Here is a 20,980-nt window from a genome sequence, read left to right as displayed (position 1 = left end):
ACTCTTTAATATCAAAAATGAGTCTTGGCTGAACTTTTCGTTAAGAACTAATGATGTCAAGGCTATCTTAAAAAAAAGAATGGATTCTAAACCGAAAACTTTTATTATAAGTGTATTATTGTTTATTATTGTCTTTGCTAAAGACGGCCCTTAAATATACGGCCGAAATATTCAAATAAGTTTTGTTGGTTCACTGTCTTGGGAAAGAGTCCTCATTATTCTCTTTTCTGTAGTTATACTCTTTACTTTTCTTTGCTAGTGATTTTTAAAACATTTTTTTGGGGAATTAATAACTATCTTAACACTACTGCTAATATTTTTCAATACTAGAGGATCATGAAGACCCTTGGAACCTCCGAAATGGTGAAGTGTCGTTCGCGTCTTTATTTTAACATTACTCTTTACTTTTCCTTGCTAGTGTTATTTAAAACATTTTTTGTGAATTAATAATTGTCTTAAGGTGATACGGTAGCTTAAAGGATCATCTATCTTGTCCATAGTGAACTGTTGCAAACTATAGCAAACTATTTAGAATCGATTGGGGAGGGGGGGGTCTTACCCTAACTTGTACAGCTTGAATATACCTGAATAAATGACAGAAAATCTATCTTAGGTGGAGAGGTAAATTCTCTTGCTCTGTAAACCAAGTGTTGTTTGGCGCTGATGGTTGACTCTCACCTCTATTCTGAAGAACGAATGTTGCCTACCCAAGCCGGTCTGACGCTGGTGGGTGGGTTTTTGAGGATGGGAGTAAACAGTGGTTGACATCTTGACATCTTGTCAAGATGTCTTGACATCTTGACATCTTGACACTACCAAGAGAAATTCATCTATAAAGGTTGAAAAGGAAATAAGTTAGCCCTATCGCAAAATAACTTGCCCTGGGAGGGGTTGTCATTTGCTGTATCTTTGTTTCTCCTGTATGGAGGCAATGGGCCCAGTGTGGCCTGAGCCTCGATTCCTTTCTAAATCCTCTTATAACAATAAAAATAATAACCGTTCCGGTAACAGGCACATGGCCTTATTTGTGAACCAAGGGGTTGGTCCGACGGGAGAAAGCATCCAAAGTTCCGATGGAAAGAAGGTTCGAGAAGGTTTCTTGGTCTAGAACCTCCCTCTTTAATGTGGACCGATACTTATGAAGAAAGTTCACAAAGTTGTTTTTGCCATCTAATCGGCGTGAGAGTTAAGGACACAAGTAAGTAAATAACTAATCTTATTTTCTTTTTAGGTTCCACTTGGCGAAAAGAAAAAGATTCAACCTCCGGTAAAGAACTAAAAAAGGAATCAAGCAAGAATCTAAATTTAAAGAATTTCCAAATTTGTGAAAATATTCGAAAATGTGACAGTGAACTCAAGAGGCTACGAGAATCTCGATTGCGTCATTTAGCAAGAAATGATAAATTGGCCTCTGAAATGATTCAAAAGCAAATTGACACTAAAGAAAATGAGTTGAAACAGCTGAAGCGATCAGAAAAAGCTGTAAGTCGTGAACAGGATTCAAGGAACCTTCAAAAGAAGTTGCAAATATTTTAAGATTAAAAATGCAAACACGCAGATAATTCACTTACGACTATTGCAAATTTCTATTACTATTGCAAATTTTTAGGAAGTGAGATTTATACCTTCTGTAGGAGGTTTGCACTGTTATATGTCGTCGCAGCCCGTTTTCATTTGACGTTTTAGGGACTGAGTCGTAAGCAAGTTAAACAAAATACAAAAAAAATGATTTTGAGGAAAAACTACTTTTCGTGGTTGATTTGCCCCTTTCCAGTAAAATACCCCTAAAAATTAATTTTAGCCACGGTCCTATTTGGTGTATATACCTCAGGTCCATGTGTATTCAACTAGTTGGTAACCCTGAAACTGCCTGAAAATAGAAAACTAAAAACGTTGACAAAATTATCAATTCAGTATCTAGACACTTGGGACCAGACCGTACCTAGGGGATATGAACCATTCCCGAAATTTTTTGTCCGAATCGGAAAAGCATAACGAAAATGAATAGAAACAAATTTTTTATGCTTTTTTTTGTAACCGCTTTCACATGAAAGTCTTTTTGTACCCCCGTCGAAAAAAAACCCTTCTATGCCCCCCCCCCCTCCAAAAAAACCCTGGATACGGCCCCGAGATGGGATGATATGAAAACCTTTGAAATACCTAGGACAGTGAAAATAAAATCAGGTTGTTTGAAGTGGTTGTTTAGAAACTTTCACTACTTTAAATCACTACCGAAATATATTAAAAAAAATTGGGAGAAATAAGGAATTCAACTTGTAATGAAAAAACCTCCGCCTACTGCCGTACTTTTTTTGGTAGCAGCGGATGTCAAGCTAAAAAAAGAAACGTATTTGAAAAATTTGCAAAAAATGAGCTAAAAACAAAGAGCTTAAGAATTTGTAAATTTGCATTGAAGGCGAAGCTATCTTCGCGAATCAGCATGTTTTTAATGTTTTGGTTTTTACGGATAACAATCTTTGGCAAATTTAACCACTTTTTTCTACTCCTTTATATTGACAGTCCAACGTGTGAACACTGGCTAAAATGTCATACTGCTTAAAAGACTATCCAATTTTTAAATAATCGAAAGAAAAAGTTTAGAAAATTGCGGTTTTCAGGTGTGAATAGATTAAGGAGGGAAATTCCCTTGGGGGAGGGGAGAGGGCTCTAAGTAATCATCAAGATTCTGATAACTCGTCATGCGTTTGTACTATATCACTGTTGTTTATTGAACTATATACCGTATACTATATAGTACATAGTATATATAGTATAACATATATGTATATACTATATAACTATGTACTGTACACTGTGCTTGTATTATATATGCTGTGATTTTAGAAAGTAATAATATTTGCAATATTATTACTTTCTATATTTTTAGTGTAAGTGCAGTCTGTTGTGAAGGACTATTAAATGATTTAAAGACAAATCTGGTATAATATATTTGATTCTCTATAAAATTACATGGTTGGCTATAAAATGTAACTGATTTTCTACTTTTCATAATATTACTTATCTCAATAAGTAATACCTAGTTTCCATTATGGAATTTTAAAAGTTTGAAATTTCTGCATATTTAGAATTGTCTTCTGTATTAAAAATCGTGATGTATATAAATTTTTGAACATCTACGTGTCCAAAGATTGAGGAGTAGGCAAGGAGTCCTGTAGTTATTTATAAGATCCTTTGGGTTTGTAATTTTTCTTATCTTTTAAGAAGAAAAAATACCTTTCTCGACCTCTTACAGTATGTATTATTTTGAGCCTTTGTAAATTAAGTATATATCCAATTAGCAATACAAACAATTTCTAGCGTATTATGTAAATGTGCGTCTTGAGAGGTAAAATAGCTGATTTGCTCTCCTGATGTGAATGTAGGTTAAATTTGTTGTTGATTTGTCAGTAGTTTTGTGACTGCTATATTTATTAAAAATTGTAAAAATTTAGTTGCGCTCTAGTTTTACAAGGAGAATGTTTGGATTAGAGGTCCATGGATAGTCCAACTCTCCAAGGCTGGTCCAAAGGACCTCCTAGGAATAATTAACAGAATTATGGCCTGCAATAATTATTAATTGTTAATTATTATAAATTAATTATTAATTATGCAAACATTATTATTAATTATTATTCATTCTGCAAATTATTAATAAGAATAATTATTGCCCTGCAATGTATGTTTTTGTTAATTAGTGGTATTAGATGATAGTTTGGGGCTTTACTTGTCCTTCAACGTATAGCAAGTAGCAAAGTTTCGGCAAAAAAAAAAAATCTTAACCTTAGACTGAATTGCTGGCTAATTATTCACATCCTTGTACACAGATGGGGGGGGGTATCATATATCAGTACCAAAGCTTGTTGAATATATTCCTCCTCCCTCTTTTGGAAAATTTTGATTGGGAATTAGATTTTCTTGTGTTCTGAAATCCCAATCAAGAAAAAATCATCTGATTCGCTCCCATGCCCCTCAGAGTCTGAAATGTGTAAACATCGTAAACACCGTTATTTATTGGAACGTAATTTGATTTGACTTACTTGACTTAAATTTCCTGCCGGGCACTGCTTGGCGTAGAGAGTGACATCTGCCTCCTCCATCCACTTCGGTCCATGGCGAGTATTTGCTCTTCGCCCTGTCTGATGTTTGCCATCGTCAAGAACTCGGACAGGCTGTCGGACCAACGTTTCTTCGGTTGGCCGCGAGGTCGCTTCCAACCAACTTTGATAGGGTCGAAGTCATAGATCATCTTTGCGGGTAGATGTGTCGCCATTCGAAGCAGATGCCCGAACCATCGTAAGGTTCGCTCGGCTGCTTGAGTCGAAAACCAAGACTGCTTTGTGAGCTGCAGAAGCTTCTCATTGCTGACAAAGTCGGACCATCGTAGGCACTCAATCCTCCTCAGGCTCTTCGAATGAAATGCGTCTATTTTCTTGAGGGTTGCAGCTGATGCTTGCCATGTCTCAGCCCCGTAAAGCATCACAGAGCCGACTAGAGCGTTGAAGATCCACAGTTTTGTTGTGCAACTGATGCTTGATTTTTTCCAGAGGTGACGATTCAGTCTGCCCATGACCGAAGACGCTTTAGATAATCTGGCCTGCAACTCGGGGAGAAGCGAGCCATTTGAAGAAATTATGGAGCCTAGGTAGGTGAAGCCTTGAACAACCTCGATGCTAGTGGTGCTGTCCAGGCTAACTGGAGAGTTAACAGTAGGAGAACACGGGTCTATAGCCATAATTTTATTTCTGTTGCAGTTTATATGCAGTCCTACTTTGGCAGCCTCTTCTCGCTGAATTCAGAGCCCCTCCAGCAGCTGCTCCATGGAGTCCGCCGGAATGGCCAAGTCATTGGCAAAATCAACATATGTGATGGTATGATCTCCGAATTTGAGCCCAAAGCTGAGACATGAAGTGGTTTTTGTCATAACGTAATCTACGATGACATTGAAGAGCTCTGGGGCCACTGCACATCCTTGGCGCACCCCTGTCGTGATTTGAAAGAACGGGCTGCTCCGACCATTTACTTGTACACAGCTCTCCGTCCCATGGTGCAGTGCCTTGAGAGGTCTGTAATATTTCTCGGGTAGGTCATTCAACTCTAGAATCCGCCAAAGAGCTTTTCGATCGACTGAGTCACGGAAGTCAACGAAGGCAATAAATGCTTTCTGTCGGAACTCTTTTTTTCTCTACTATTTCTCTATTATTTCTCTACTATTTTAGGTTTTCTCTACTATTTGTCGAATCGTGAAAATCTGCTCGATTGTTGAACGATGCGACATTAAACCAGCTCGACATCAAATCGCCAGATTTTTCGAATGATGTTCTGACATCGATCCAGCAGGACCATTGAAAACAGTTTGCCAGGGACTGACAGTAGGGTTATTCCCCGGTAGTTACAGCAATCGTTTCTTGAGCCTATTCTCTTCTTAAGGGGATAATTACACCCTTCCGCCAATCCTCGGGAATTATCTCCGTTTGCCAGATTGTAGAGAACAAAATGTGTAGAAACAGGAGCATTGCAGGACCTCCATATTTTAGCAACTCTGAGTTTAAGCCGCATATACCAGCACCTTTACTATTCTTGAGCCTTTTTACTGCATGTCCAATTTCTGAGGGGTTGAAAGGCTCATCTGGAGGAGCGTCTGTTCCAGGTCTTTGACTGCAAGGTTGGCTGGGACTATCATTAGGAGGCGCAGACGGACTAGTATTGTTGAGGAGTGAACAGAAGTCGTCCTTCCACCGCTCAAGACAAGAACCTTCATCAGAAAGAAGTGCATCATTCCTGGACAGTACGGGACCCAAGGTGGGAGTTTTATTTTCAGTGAGATCTCGGAGATGCTTGAATAGGCTGCCCATGTCTTTCTTTTTTGCAGCTACCTCAATTTCATCGGCTTTCCTTGCAACAAACTGGGTTCTATCCCGGTGAATGAGTCTGCTCCGCACTCTATTGAGCCTTCGATATGTCTGAGGCTATATTGTCACTTTTTCGTAGCACTTAATTTACGGGTGGAGGGTCGCTAGCCCAACTGACCCTAGGTCTGGAATCTGATTAGAGCTAGGTTAAACCTAGGTACTGAGATACTACTCAGTACCTACTGAGCCGACTACTAGGTCGGCTCCACCCGCCACATGAGGTTGCGGCCGTCCTGATCGGAGTGTTTAGTTAGGGGAGAAACCCCATATCCAGAGGTACGTGGTCAGCAGACAGAGTCTGCCTCATTCCGGACGAACTCCATTCACCTTCAATAATTTGATTTGAGGGTAATATAAGAAACATATACTTTTTCCAAGATCCTCAACTACAGAATAAAATATCAAGACATTGGGGAATACGGTTAGGGGGCAATCCTGTCTCACCCGCCATACAGCAGACAAGTTGATCTTCTCTGTTTGGTCAAACCTTTCTTCTGTGGTGCGTCATATTAAGCCTAGCCAGATTCCATTATACTAGAAATGAGTATTTATGGTTTCTGTGGAATACTTTCAAAGGGCTTTGAGGGACTTTTAAGTTTGACTCTAAAATTCGGCCTATTTGGGCTTGCGATGTGATTTTTTGGAAATAATTCTTTTTCATCCTATCCAAGCCCTTTTCCCTCTGACAAATTTAACATTAATGTTGAAAATTGGTATGAACCAAAGAACAGTAATGCCATCGCCATCATTAGATTGCTTGTAGCGCGTAATAGGAATCGTCACTCCCTTTGAAACATGGGTGCTCCGAGAGATGAAGTAGAATCTATTATATGCTTTCCAGAGGAATTGTCTAGGAATTGTTTTGGGCACCCATCTGACTGAATGTATTTTAAATTGTATGTAGAATGTGTGGTTCAACCTGGTTTCTAGGGCTATAATGAGGGAAAAAGGACATTTTCTGTCGATGAAGGATAACAGGTTTTCAAAAATAGTCCTTGTCAGCCAACCATCTGGGGCAAAATAAAAAGCAGGTCTTCTCCGTATGGGAGGGGTTGACGTCATAAGGAAGAATTTAAGGGAAATCGGAAGTTCTTGGGAGAGTGTATTTTGGCTTCAGGAAAAGCATTAGCCTCAGAGCCAGTGCAGGACGAAGACTAACACATCTTTTCAGGTTAGCGCTTAAACCGGCTTAGAACCGGACAGCAAAAAAGTCCTGGAGATCTTCAGTGGAATGGAAGCCTTGTCCAATCCTGGGCTCATTTTGGTAACAGGGTTTCGGTTGAAATTTTCTGGGTGTTTTATACGCAAGTAGTGATGCTGTAATGCTTTTAAATCGGCCCATAGGGGGTATACTATTGGAGCTACTAACCCCTCAAGGCGTCATTACGCACACCTGGGTCTTAAGCAGTGCTATGGTGCACCTGTAATAGTAAAGTATACCTGATTATTGAGTAATGCTACACTGCACCTATTTTTTTTACGTAACAGTGAGCAGTTCTACCGGCCCTAGCAAGCAATTCCAGTGGGGGCAGTAGCAAGTAATTCCAACTGGACTTCTAACAGTCGATCTCAACGGGGGCCTTAGCAATCAATTTGAACGGGGTCCCTAGCAACCAATTCCAACAGGGGGTGCGAGCATCCAATTTCAGCGAGCCCCCTAGCAACCAATTCCTACGTGGGCCCTAGCAGCCAATTCCGAAGGGGACCCTAGCAATCAATTCCAGCGGGGCTCTAGTATCCAATTCCAATTGGCGTCCTAGTAGTCAATTCCACCGGGGTCCTAGCATTCAATTCTAACGGGGGGGGGACGCTCGTCAAGTGGAGAACTCCCACTTGTAACTGAGGCTGACTCAATCTCGCATAAATTGTTAGAGGTCTGGGGCGAAGCACTCAAGTGTGGAATCCCCGGTTATAGCTGAGGACGGCACACGTGGGTGTTACGGATTGGCGGTGCAAACGTGGGATGTTACATAATGGTGGTGCCCACGTGGGATGCTACGGAATGTTGTCACACAAGTGAGATGTTACGTTATGACGATACACAAGTGGGATGTTACATAATACTTTAAGAGATTTCTTATCTTCAGGATTCTCACGGCATTTTTTCTTCGAGATTTCGTTTTCTTCAAGATTTTTTCTTTCTCGAGACATTTACTTCAAGATTTTTTCTTCAGGGAACCTTTATATTCCAAATATTTTGTCTGCTTTAGGAATGCAAAAATATTTCCCCCAATGGAACTGTCTGCTAGACAGGTGGACCAAGAAAACCTTCCTAATGTTATGATCCGGGGAATACTTTCTAATGATAACGTTTCGAAAACTCTGTGAACCGCGTGTTTCCTATGTCTGGAATAATTGACATGCGGAGGAGAAAATCGATTGCTGGAAATGTGTTACATTTGACGTGCACCTGCTTGTTACAATGTTATTTATTGTCTAATGTGACTTAGACATTGCTTTGTAAGATATAGACTTTTCGTTATACATGAAAGTTTTATTAATAAAAAAACATTATAAAACCATGAAATCACAGAAAAAAGTAGTTAAAACTCAACAAACAAAAAAAACATGAAAAAGCTGATACAGGATAATTTATAAGCAAAAAACCAAAGTGTGAATTAAAGAAAGGCGGGGACCCTATCGACCAATCCCGGGGGGGGGGCGAGGATGGTTGTTATTAGAGGTAAATTTGGGCTAAATTAAGCGATATTTCTGAGAGGTTTTAAAGAAAATGCCTTGGTTCTATTGCTCTTATTAGACGCACCTGCATGGTACATTGCATTAATTTAAATCTTGGTATTAGAAAAATCACATTTTGAGCGAGCCTTAAGTATTACGCTATATGCAGCAGAAGCCTCATTACTTACAATAGTAGTATTAAGAAAGAAATATACACTTCACAACACGTTTTCTCGCTAGTAAACTAAATACGCAAACAAGGAAAAAAGGGACACTTTTTTGCATTCGGTTATTTCTGAGAGGTTTTAATGAAAATTCAAAGTTTCTTTGAGCCAAGAATAGGTGATACATGTTCACGCCACTGTGAAAATATGTGACCGTTCCGTGACATCCCCGTGATAATTATTATCATTCCTAAGACGTTTTCAGATATTTTCATGATATAACTTACGATTTACATCCATCGGTTCGTGTTTTATCAAGCAACCCCTTGTGATACATCTTTGCAATTCATGCCACCGTGGTACACTATGGCTGGCCCGTGACATTTTTATGATACATGTTATCATTTCTATGACATTAACAGACATTTTTTACAAAGATTATGCTTTAAGTCCATTGATTCGTGTTTTGCAATCCAATTCCAACTTGATGCCCTCCTCTCCCATGATAATTCAAGCCACAGTTGCTGTATGTGGCCAGTCTGTGACATCCCTGTTATACTGATTATCATTCATAAAGTATTTTTAAAGATAATTTCCTGATCAAAATTATGCTTTGTTCTATTTGTTTCGGTTTTCACAAGCCAACCCCTTGTTATGCACCATGTTGATTCACGCCACCTTGGCAATGTAGCTTGCCCGGAACATCCCTGTGATGCATATTATCATTCCTAAGGCATTTTTCAGATTCTTTTGATATAAATTATGCTTCAAATCCATTGATTCCTGTTTTTTGCATGTCACCCCCTCGTTTACATCATCTTAATTCCGCCACCGTGACTACGTGTGGCTGGCCCACCCTAGCAAATAATTCCAGGGGGTGGGAACAGTGTTATTTGATTTAATTTTAAGCCATATGAAGGGATACTTATGAGAGGTTTTAATGAAAATGCCTGGTTTCTATTACTCTATTAAACGCACCTGCATGCTACATTGTATTAATTTAAATCTTAGTATTAGTAAAGTCACATTTTGAATGAGCCTTAAGTATTACGCTTTATACAGCAGAAGCCTTATTCCTTACAATAGTAACAATAAGAGAAAATATCAACTTCACAATATGCTATCTCGCAAGTAAATGAAACACACAAACGAAGAAAAAAGAAACATTTTTTTCATTCGGTTGGAACACTATTTCTGAGAGTTTTTAACGGAAATGCAACGCTTCTTTAAGCCAAGACTATGCATACTCACGCTACCGTGACAATGTTTGTCGAGTCTTTGACATCTTCTTGATGCATATTATCATTCCTAAGGCATGTCTTAAAAATTTTCGTTATAAAATCATGCTTTACTTCCATTGGTGCGTGTTTGTCAAGCCACTTTCTTGTGATACACCATGTCAGTTCACGCCACCTTGGCACACTTTGGCTGGCCCGTGACATCCCCGTGATAAATATTGTCATTCCTTTGTCGTTCTCAGACATTTTCTTAATAAAAACTATGCTTTAAATCCATTGGTTAATGTTTTTGTAAGCCACCCCAACATGATGCCCCCCTAGTCAATTCAGGCCACCTTGGCAATATGTCCTGGCCTTTGGCATCCCTGTGATACATAATATCATTTCTAAGTCATTTTTTGTATACTTTCTTGATAAAAATTATGCTTTAAATCGATTGGCTTGTGTTTTTGTAAGCCAACCCCTCGTGATACACCATGTTAATTCACGCCATCATGACAATATTTGGCTGGCCCGTGAAGTCCCCGTGATACATATTATCATTACTAAGGTATTTTTCAGATATTTTCTTGATGGACATCCCCTCGTGATCCCCTCGTGATACACCATTCCAATTCATGCCGCAGTGGCATTATGTCCCTGACCTGTGACAGGCCTGTGACACATATTGTAATTCCTAAGGCTTTTTCAGATATTTTCTTGAAAAAATGATGCTTTAAATCTATTGGTTTGTGTTTTCGCAAACCACCTCCTTTGTGATATACCATTTTTTTCACGCCACAGTGACAATATGTGTCTGCCTCTTGACATCCCTGTGGTATATATCATCATTCCTAAGGTATTTCAAAGGATTTGTAGTAATTATATTGATTTTAAAAATAGATGTAAAATCTTAAGCCAAAAATTGATATTAAGAGGTTTTTCTGCAAATAAATTAACTTGTCAATTTAAAAAAAATAGTTTTCATTATAACGAACTTTTAAATAAATACCAAAAGAATTATCTGGAAATACTTAATGAAATTTTCGGTTAAATTTCGTAGGTTCGCGAAAAGTTTATGCAGCGCCATCTATTTTGTGATTTGTATATCTAATTGAGCGGATTTTTCAAAAATAGCCACATGGTAATGATGAAATCTGTAAGTCCTGTTGTGGTGCAGTTGATTTGACCTTAGCTTGGTAATACGGGACCCAGAGATCGAATCACGCTGCAGTAATGCACTGCAGGGCCGACGCAGGGACCTTAGTAGTCATGAAGCGTCGTTATTTCTTAAATAATAATAATGAAATCTGTAATTATTTTAGTTCATTCAGTTGTTTTTTGTTTTTTTTGTCCAAAGAGTTATTATTTGTGATTTGGAAAAATTTATCACATTTAGTTTAACTATTGCTGCTAAACAGAGGAATATATTAACAAGATAAGCTTGTTTTGGTGTTACTTATTTGTGCTACATTTGCTGGTTTGTTTTCTTTTTTTCCATAGGCATATATTTTGGGGGTGATATCTGACACGGGGAAACCATGGGTATTCTGTGGTAGGAACAACACTTGACTGGGTAGAGAATTTAGAGTGACGAAACCCTATAGGCAAGTGTATTCTCCTGATGAGCCCCTGTGTTGAGTTGTTGCCTCTGAATTATTTGTCTTTATTATTCTTATTGTTTGGTAAATGACGACTTATACTTATTGACGACATGACTGCCTGTCCACGGATTATTCTTTATGGTTGATTGTGTATGGCTATGCTGTTTGACCTATTTGATTGTATGGATGAGTAGGGTTAAGGCCTCATTCAAGTGCTGATCTATATTAATCACTAATGTAGGAAAACAGTCTTCCTTTTCTCCTTTCCGTGTGTTTGTGCTGTTGCACTGGTGATTTCTCTTCTCATTTATTTATATATATATATATATATATATATATATATATATATATATATATATATATATATATATATATATATATATATATATAATTGTGTGTGTATGTTTGTTACTTGTGTGTGTGTGTTTGTTACTTGTGTGTGTGTGTGTGTTTGTATGTGCATGCGTGTGTGTGTGTATGTGTGTGTATGTGTGTTTCTGTGCGTTTGTGTTTGTGGTCCAAAGGACTTTAATCTTTCACTGTTATGACAACTCACGCATACATTTAAAATTGCACGCTTACAAGTGGTACTGCTCGAAAACGTACAATAAACTAGCTTTTGTCGATGACCAACAATAGATTACCATAAGGCAGCTCCATACAAAGTCCTGGAATCAGCAAAAGGTAAAGATGCCTTATGAATGATAATATGTATCACAGGGATTTCACGAGGCAGGCATATATTGCCGTAGTGAACTAATGCGTTAAAAATGATAATATGCATGACAGAGGTATCACTTGCCTGCTACATATTGTCATGGTGGTGTCAATTGAAATGATGGATCACGAGGAGAGAGTTTGAGAAAACACAAACCAATGGATTAAAAGCATAATTTGTTATCAAGAAAATTTCAGAAAAATGCCAGAGGAGAGATAATATGGATCATAGGTTTGTCACTGGCTAACTGCATATTCCCATGACGGCGTGATTTGACATCGTGTATCTTGCGAAAACTTGCGAAAACACGAACCGATGGATTTAAAGCATAATTTTTATCAAGAAAATATCTAAAAAATCAATTAGGAACAATGAAATGTATCACAGGGTTGTCACGGGTCTGCCACATATTTCCACGGTAGTGTCTATTTCTATGGGGTAATCCTGTTGGGAGTAGCTTGCAAAAACACGAATCAATGAATTTAAAGAATCATTTTTATTAATAAAATATCTGAGAATTTCATAGGAATGATAATATGTATCATAGGCATGTCACGTGTGAACCATAGTGTGCTACGTTGGCGTGAATTGACATGGTTTATAACGAGTGGGTGGCTTGAGAAAACACGAACTGATGGATCTAAAGCATGATTTTCATCATTAAAATATTATCATGAATGATATTTATCATGGGGATGTCACGGAACAGCCACATATTGTCTTGGTGACGTCTAAGTGGGGCTACATACATACTTTTTATTTTCGATGTTTATTGATCTCTTTTCGGTGTTAATAACTGTTATAAAATTGAAGCTACCAGACTTTGAATTTTTCGATTAGCCCCTATCTACGCTCCTCCCTCTGAACCTATTCAGAGCTTCACATGTAGCTCATTAGTCTTCAATGTTTCCTTATCATATCATCATCATCATTACCATTTTATTTATAACCCAGCACAAAAAATTTAGCAGAAAGCCCAAAAAAAGACAGAATAAAAATAAAAAAAAACAAAAATAGACAACAAAAATAAAAACACCCTTTGATTACTACAAACAAGAGACAAACAGAAATGACCAAAGATGGGAAGACTTCTGGCATTCAGTTGAAAAATCACAAATGCAATTGTCAATAACCCCGGCTGGGTTTATCATTTGATACTTTCTTTGCAGAAAAGATTTGCTTGTCCAAGTTGGAAGTTCTATTAAATACTTTGCAAATTTAAAGTAAAGGAGATAAACTTGCTTTCTCTTGCCACAATTAAGGAAAGACACAGCAGGAACAAGGGCATGTGAGTGAGGAACTGTTAGGCTATTATATAACTGAGAACAGCGAACTCTAACTCTACTTAGTAACGAAACGTTTAAGGCCAAGGAGGCGTACTTAGCCTGGATATTACTGGCGTAATCTTCTTAACCCGTTTTTAGACGACCTTCTTTTTGTTTAGCACTGGGTGAATTGCCAAAATGAATAAGTTTCAAAACCCCTTGTTTTGAATCGTGTATATCGTATATACTTTTTTCTCTACTCACATTTAAAATAAATTTAATAAAGATAGTTCAATCAGCTTAAAGTAGCTGGCTTTTCAATGATTTATAAATTATAGATAGATAGATAGACAGTGTATTTTAAAGCCAAATGTAACGCCATGAACACAGTACAATAACATAAACGAAAGGCACGAATAACATAAACTTTTATCAGCGATTATCATAAAACACTTAAATGAAACACTGCATTAACCTAATGCTAGTACTTAATACTTGAAAATAATGGTCATTGAAAAGAACACTTAACACTCGGAAAAATACATAAATAAAACATTACATTTACTTTATACTGAGATATGGCGATTTTCATCCCTAACTGCGGTTACTTTTTTTTCCAGCTACCCTCTTAGTTCAATTTTTGACAAGTTTGTATTTTTTGTTAGTTCTAATTTGCGATAATTTTGACGTTTCAATTTCTGCCTACCTGTTTACCTTATTGTGTGATGTTGTCTATGAATTGTGTTGCGAGAGCAACACTTTGGTTTTGTCGTGTTTTTTTGTTTTTTTTTGTTCCTAGCACCCCGATTTCAGCTTATTCCTAGAAAGTGCTAAGGGTCTAACCTCTGCGGTTTTTACGGAAAGTGTGAACCTTAGGCCGGATTGATGAATATGACTTTACATTTTGGAAAGCTTCGTAGAACTCTTGCCTGGGGCCAAAAAGGATGGTTTTTGCTTGTCCTTGAGCCAGAGCCTATAGTGTGTGAAGTGAAGAGGAGTTGTATAGCCTATGTTAGAGAGGACTATCTGAAGTTATGCAGCCAAGCTTTCGTTTCATCAAACCATGTTTCTGCTTTCGAGTGGAAAGCTCCGTTCTAGCAGGCAAGCAGGCACCAGTTTCAAATTGAAGATGGACTAAAATCTATAAGTGTTAAATATATGCGACAGTTACTCTGCCCCACAGCCAATATATCTTCTTTGAGTGATAAATAGAAAAATTTAGAGAAGCAAAAAAGCGGCATTTTCCCTAGCGTCCGAAAGTGCTGCCATCTATTGTTTCTACCCATTTCTGTTCGTGATTTCAGCTGAGTTTATCATTCGGTTTTTCGCACTTGGGATTGCGATAGAGAAATGGTATCAGATGTGCCTCTTAAACTTTAAAAGTTCTCTCATTGCTAAAGAAATTAGAGTTTATCCTTTGCTCCTTTCTAAGTGATGACGTTAGAAAGTTGGCCTACGGCAAAAAAGTCAACTTTTGAACTAAGACAGATAGATTTTTTTTCGACGGCAGTCGATAGCTCTTGATGAGCTGATCAAAGTATATGTCATCCATTTTTTGGTACAAAAATTTCTTCATGAGATATACCAGTTTGAAAGTTTAAAGGGGTTGACAACTTCAGTAGTAAGGTACACACTGAAACCAAAAATAGGCCGATACCAATTGTAAGACATATAGGGGAGTTGTAAGCAACAGTCGGCTGTTAGCTCATAATCATCCTCGGCAATGAGGGGTTCGCAACTCTTACTAGTTGGTGTACCTATTTTTTGTTTCCGTTGTATTTGATGGTAAGACCAATTTGGTTCCAGTGGTAAGACATGTAGGGGACTTGTAAGTAATAATCGGCTGTAAGGCTACAATCATCTTTAGCAATGAGGAGCTTGCAACTTTTGCGAGTTGGTGTACCTAGTATGTATTTTAGCATCCTTACAGATTAACAACTTCAGCGTTTAGTCGCAGCGAGGAAACAAAACCAAAGTGTTGCTCTCGCAACACTTTACTCGACGAAGCCGAGCAAAGGTTGCCGCAACACCTCACGTTGCCCATGCAACGTAGATCTAGTTGTACTTCTTTTGTATTCAGTTTTAATGTCTAGTTTATCTATTACGTCTATGTTTTTAAAGTAGATCCATGCCACTTCCCTCTGTTGAGGAAGGTTTTACTTTTTGACCTACATAAAGGACCTTTCTCCTAATTGCTTTTGCTTTTGTTGTGGTCCTAATAATTTCATATTTCTAATCCTCTCCTGCTTATTCAGGGACAAATTTTTGCAATGAAAATAAACCTGCAGGACAACGATAAGCTATTAGAAGAGCTAAAAGAAACCAAAGAAAATGTTAAAACTGACTTTCAACTCAAATGTCTGGTATTCGAACTCGAAAGCAGTTCAATTCAACGAGGAGCTTCATTACTTTCCACAAGCCCCAGATCCTGCCAAAACAAAAAATCTCGAAAAAATTTCTCCAAGAATGCTGAAGGAATAAATGCTAGTTGGTAAGTGTTTTCTATAGTTTTTTGTTTCGCTCTAAATATTTCAAAGAAGAAGGAGGAAATAAATAAGGAAATAAACGGACGTACCACGGGTGCTGATACACTTTCTTTTGAATCTTAAATTTCCCCATTATATTTTTATTTTGTTAGTTAACTTTGGGGTAGCACCATCAAAAGGTAGCAGAAAAAAACAATGCAGAGTCTCATGATAAGGGGGCAGCAAAAATAGGTAATGCTATAGTGCTGCCTATAGTGGAGAGCCATTGTTTTCAACATATTATCTTTTATTTTTCACCAGAGACACTTCATGTCGAAGAAATGCTTGTAAAACATTTTGGTGAAAATAGGACTCCAAGTGCCCTTTAACTTAACTTTTAAGAATAAAAATGGTTGGAGGGCAACCAGTTGACCCCCTTTCCATGTCTTTTCCCCCAATTACCCTAAATCAAAAGTGAACATCACCATTTTGTTCAATATAGTCCAAAGGTCAGGCAACAACGCCTACAGGATTGGAAAGGTTAACAAGCCCCAGGCCCTAGAGCCTCTGGGGTAAGAAGTGCAAGCTATGCTAGCCACAAATTGTTAACATGTAAGGTTTTTGTATTGGAAGGGTGGTATGTTTGATCCTGGGTCTCCAAAAAGGCTTTGGGTAATAAAGTGAAACTTTAAGGAAATGTTGAGAAGGATTCTGAACGCAATTAACACACACTATGTGCTTGCAGGTTTTGGCAAGGAAATAACAGCAATATCTAAGGAATAGCTGAGGTTATTAAGTCGAAACTTTATAAGTTAAGTCGAGGAGATGTCAAAGATAGGTTAGAGGGCAACCAGCCCCTACCCCTCTTTGCCCTTTATAGGTACCCTCTTCGCTTAAGAAGGATTGACATTTGAAATTATTGTTTTGTTCAAATTGGCCACTAAGTCTAACAGCTAAGCCTCTAGTGATGCCATATCCCCCAGAGCCCCTAATCAAGGATGGTAAATTATGTGGTTTGCCCATAGTTTACACATAGGATTTATCAGTAGGGAATGGAAAAATGTTCGGTTCTGTGTATATCCAAAAGGGCGAAGCATATTAAGGTAAAGCTTTGGAAAATTTGAGGGTATGTTATACCAAATCATAAAAGTTGATAAAAAAGGAAAACCTGTCACAGCGGCTGATTATATTAAGTAGAATTTTTTAGGACATGTTGAAAAGCGATTGGAAGGCTGCCAGTACCCCAACCTATCCTGCACTTTTTAGTTACTCTTCTTGAAAAAATATTTGATAATAATATTTAAATAGCCACCTTGTTTATAATAGACAAAAGGTTAAATAGCTATGCCCATTGGATTGATATAGCCTCCTCCCACCCCACAGTTTTTGAAAGAGATACCAAAGAAAATAAAACACACTGAGTGTATGCTAGTTGACAAAAGGCCATATCAGCAATATGTAAGGAATGCCTGAGGGTATGAAGTTAAAACTTTCAGGGAATATTGAGAAGGATATTGTAGAGATATCGAAGGGAAGCCCTCTTGACCATTTTAGATGCTCCCTTTCCTCATCACTGATCAAATTTTGAGATTTTATCATTAGGAAGGGGGGGGGGGTTCAAGATTTGGTAATGGTTGTTTTCATGAAACCTAAAGGTATTGAGGTGAAATTTCAGGAAGTATTCAGGGGCATATTAAATAAATTCGAAAGATACTATCTGCATCGGCGTATTTGAGATATTTCAAGAACGACTGACGATGTTAAGTTTAAGCTTTCAGAGAATATTGCAGGTGATGTTAAGAGTGGTCGGAGCGCAATCAGTCCCGGAGGGCCAACGAGGGAAAGAGACATAAGCTGTTAAGTTTTTGGGAGTAACTATATTTCTGTTGTTATAATAAAGCTCTCCATAGTTACATAATTTTATTCGTTGAAACACAGTTGCGGCAATATATTATACGTTTATATCACATTCAGTTCATCTTGATTCAACAATTTTAGTCCTGTTTCTCGTTTTGACTTTCTTGAGTCCTACAATTTGTATTTTCAATTTCCACTTCGTAATAATTCACTTTTGGGATATTTACAAGTTGATGGTAAGGTAGCGTTGGCAGCGGGTAATATTCTCGTCTGGTTTGAACTTCATCGAAACCTTTGAAGTTTTGTAGCTGGAAGGGCAGTGGTAAGCCTGCAAACCAAATGGGGGGCTGGTTTCGAAAAATTTCAAAAAAATGTGAGGGTGAAACTATCCCTGGAACCACAGGAAGGTAGTGTGACATGACCTGATGCGCTTGGTCTTCCTTTGTTAAGGTTCTTGGCTTTCTACGTGGTCTGTACTTGTAGTCGGGATGTTCTTTCATGTGCACTGCCCTGAAAGTAAGATAAAGATAACGAGAATGTAATTAAGACTTGTTCCTAAGCTATTACGATAAATAAACATATTCAGTTTCGAAATGAAGAATCATAAAAAAAATATGAATGACTGTGTTTGGGAGCAGGAAGCAGGAGCCAAAAGGTCCCCTTCAATGCATTTCCTTGGTTTCAACATTACAAACATAATTAAAGCAACAGTTCAGCAAGATTTACACTAGCATCATTTTACCAATTATTGCGATTCTTGACAAAATAGTGGTTGATTTCATATCCATTGGTATTGTAGACCTACGGCTTCTGAACCAATTCATTATAAATCTGTGGATAATTCTGCAATAGAAGTCCTCCTCAAGGAGTTTGAGGTTGGCCCCCTGGGGTTGCGATAATCTAATAGGACCTTGTTCGATGCGTCAACTAATCGCTAAATGAAACTTTCAGTATGTATTCCGGCCTAACAGTCTCTTGGTGGAAGAAACCGATAGAGCTAGATGTACAAGAACTGGATATAGGACGTCAAACCCATTATTCCCTTATGACTTATAAGATTTCAATCGAGTATTGGCACTAAGTTCAATTATTTTTATTTAAAGCATATTGATAAGAAAAGAGGAAACCAGACATGAAAACAGAAACTGAAGAAAATTAGTAGAAACAAACTGCCTAATGTCGATTATCACCATTAATTTATCACAATAAAAAAATACTGCCTAATATCCATCACCATTAATCAACCCAAGTCAGGCAATACGGTGTTCCATTTACTTAAAAAAATAATCTGTCAATCAATTAAAAAAAAAACATTGAAAATTACAGAGTTTTAAATCCCCACAAAGGCTCTTTGGCGAAGGATAGAGAGAAGAAACTAAAGATCATATTAAATAATAGCACTAAAATGAAAGAAAAATAAACAATCGCTGAATCAATGGCTTTGGCCGGAAGTGCAGTGCGTAGTTGGGGGCAAATCATCCGACACTTCCCGTGTCTTCGCCCCAGGTTTCTCAAGATTCCCATCTCGAGCTGGGTCGACTCTGTGAGCTTACACAATTGACCACAGTTCCAAACCAAAAAACCAGTGGCTAACCACTCGGCTATGACCAGAAAAAGACAAAAAAGCATCAGCTGATTAAAGACCGCTATATATATATATATATATATATATATATATATATATATATATATATATATATATATATATATATATATATATATCATGAAAAGAGAAATCACCAATGCAACAGCACAAACACATAAAAAAAAAAGAGACAGAAGGAGAAAAGGAAGACTGTTTTCCTAAATTAGTGATTAATATAGACCAGCATTTGAATGAGGCCTTAACCCTACTCATCCATACAATCACATAGGTCAAACAGCATAGCCAAACACAATCAACCATAAAGAATAATCCATGGACAGGCAGTCATGTCGTCAATAAATATAAGTCGTCATTTACCAAACAATAGAAAAAATAATAAAGACAAATAATTCAGAGGCAACAACCCAACACAAGGGCTCATCAGGAGAACACACTGGCCTATAGGGTTTATAGAATACACTGGCATATATATATATATATATACATATATATATATATATATAGATAAAATGAATGTTCCTTTTACTTATTAAATAAAAAAAAACTAATTTTTTTAGCTGAAAGTAAGGAGTGGCATTAAAACTTAAAACGAACAGAAATTACTCCGTATATGAAATGGGTTGTCCCCTCCGCAATCCCTCGCCCTTTATGCTAAAGCTTTTAATTGTTTTAAAAAGTAGAATTGTGACAAAGAGTCAAACTTTAGCGTAAAGAGCGAGGGATTGCGGAGGGGACAACCCATTTCATATACGGAGTAATTTCTGTTCGTTTTAAGTTTTAATGTCGCTCCTTACTTTCAGCTAAAAAAAATTAGTTTTTTTTATTTAATTTCTGAACGTTTTTGAATTAATGCATGTTTGGTTTTGGCTCTCTGCACATAAATTATTAAAATGAAATTTCTATATTAATTCTTTTTTGGCTAAATGGCTTTCTCTTAGTTTTGATCAAACGATTTTGAGAAATAAGGGGTGGAGAAGGAGGCATAGTTGCCCTCCAATTTTTCGGTTACTTAAAAAGGCAACTAGAACTTTTAATTTTTAACGAACGTTTTTATTAGTAAAAAATATACGCAACTTAAGAATTAACTTACGTAACAAACTTTCATAACCTTATATTTTTATTATGTATACGAGGGGGTTTGTACCCTCGTTAATACCCCGCTCTTTGCACTAAATCGTAAGTTTTGTCCCAATTCTTTAAGAATGACCCCTGAATCAGAAAGGCCGTAGAATAAATAGTTGAAATTACTAAAAATACTTTAGCATAAAGAGCGAGGTATTTATCTCCTCCTAAATACCTCGCTCTTTATGCTAAAGTATTATTAGAACCCCTCATATTCGTAATAATATCTGTTCGTTTTAAGTTTCAATGCTACTCCTTCCTTTCATTTGAAAAAAGTTTTCATTTTATTTTTCATTGTTTTCTTATAGTAATGCCAGAAAATCCTGCGCCCTTTTCATTGAATTTTTCTTCCCCCATGACAGATTCCTCCAAGG

At 37.4% G+C, this 20,980-nt stretch overlaps 3 protein-coding genes across 4 annotated transcripts in view; 1 reads left to right on the top strand and 2 right to left on the bottom strand.

Moving 5' to 3' along the window:
• LOC136029455 (zinc finger CCCH-type with G patch domain-containing protein-like) overlaps positions 1-3,451 on the top strand; it is a 58,776-nt gene extending 55,325 nt beyond the window's left edge. For both annotated transcript variants that reach the window (XM_065707867.1, XM_065707866.1), the window contains exon 10: positions 1,232-3,451. In XM_065707867.1, the coding sequence (XP_065563939.1) occupies positions 1,232-1,536 (305 nt within the window). In that variant the 3' untranslated portion in view covers positions 1,537-3,451. The remainder of the gene's footprint in view (positions 1-1,231) is intronic.
• A 1,960-nt stretch (positions 3,452-5,411) lies between these two features.
• On the bottom strand, positions 5,412-5,852 carry LOC136029726 (uncharacterized). The gene has a single exon (XM_065708232.1). The coding sequence runs from the start codon at positions 5,850-5,852 to the stop codon at positions 5,412-5,414; it is 441 nt and encodes a 146-aa protein (XP_065564304.1).
• An 11,704-nt stretch (positions 5,853-17,556) lies between these two features.
• Positions 17,557-20,980, bottom strand: part of LOC136028638 (transcription factor sox-3-like) — a 34,749-nt gene continuing 31,325 nt past the window's right edge. Inside the window, exon 3 of the mRNA XM_065706467.1 lies at positions 17,557-18,388. Within this exon, the coding sequence (XP_065562539.1) occupies positions 18,016-18,388 (373 nt within the window). The 3' untranslated portion in view covers positions 17,557-18,015. The remainder of the gene's footprint in view (positions 18,389-20,980) is intronic.

The sequence above is a fragment of the Artemia franciscana genome, chromosome 7, assembly GCF_032884065.1.
Source record: "Artemia franciscana chromosome 7, ASM3288406v1, whole genome shotgun sequence".
Classification (NCBI taxonomy): domain Eukaryota; kingdom Metazoa; phylum Arthropoda; class Branchiopoda; order Anostraca; family Artemiidae; genus Artemia; species Artemia franciscana.
This window is presented reverse-complemented; position numbering and strand designations above follow the sequence as displayed.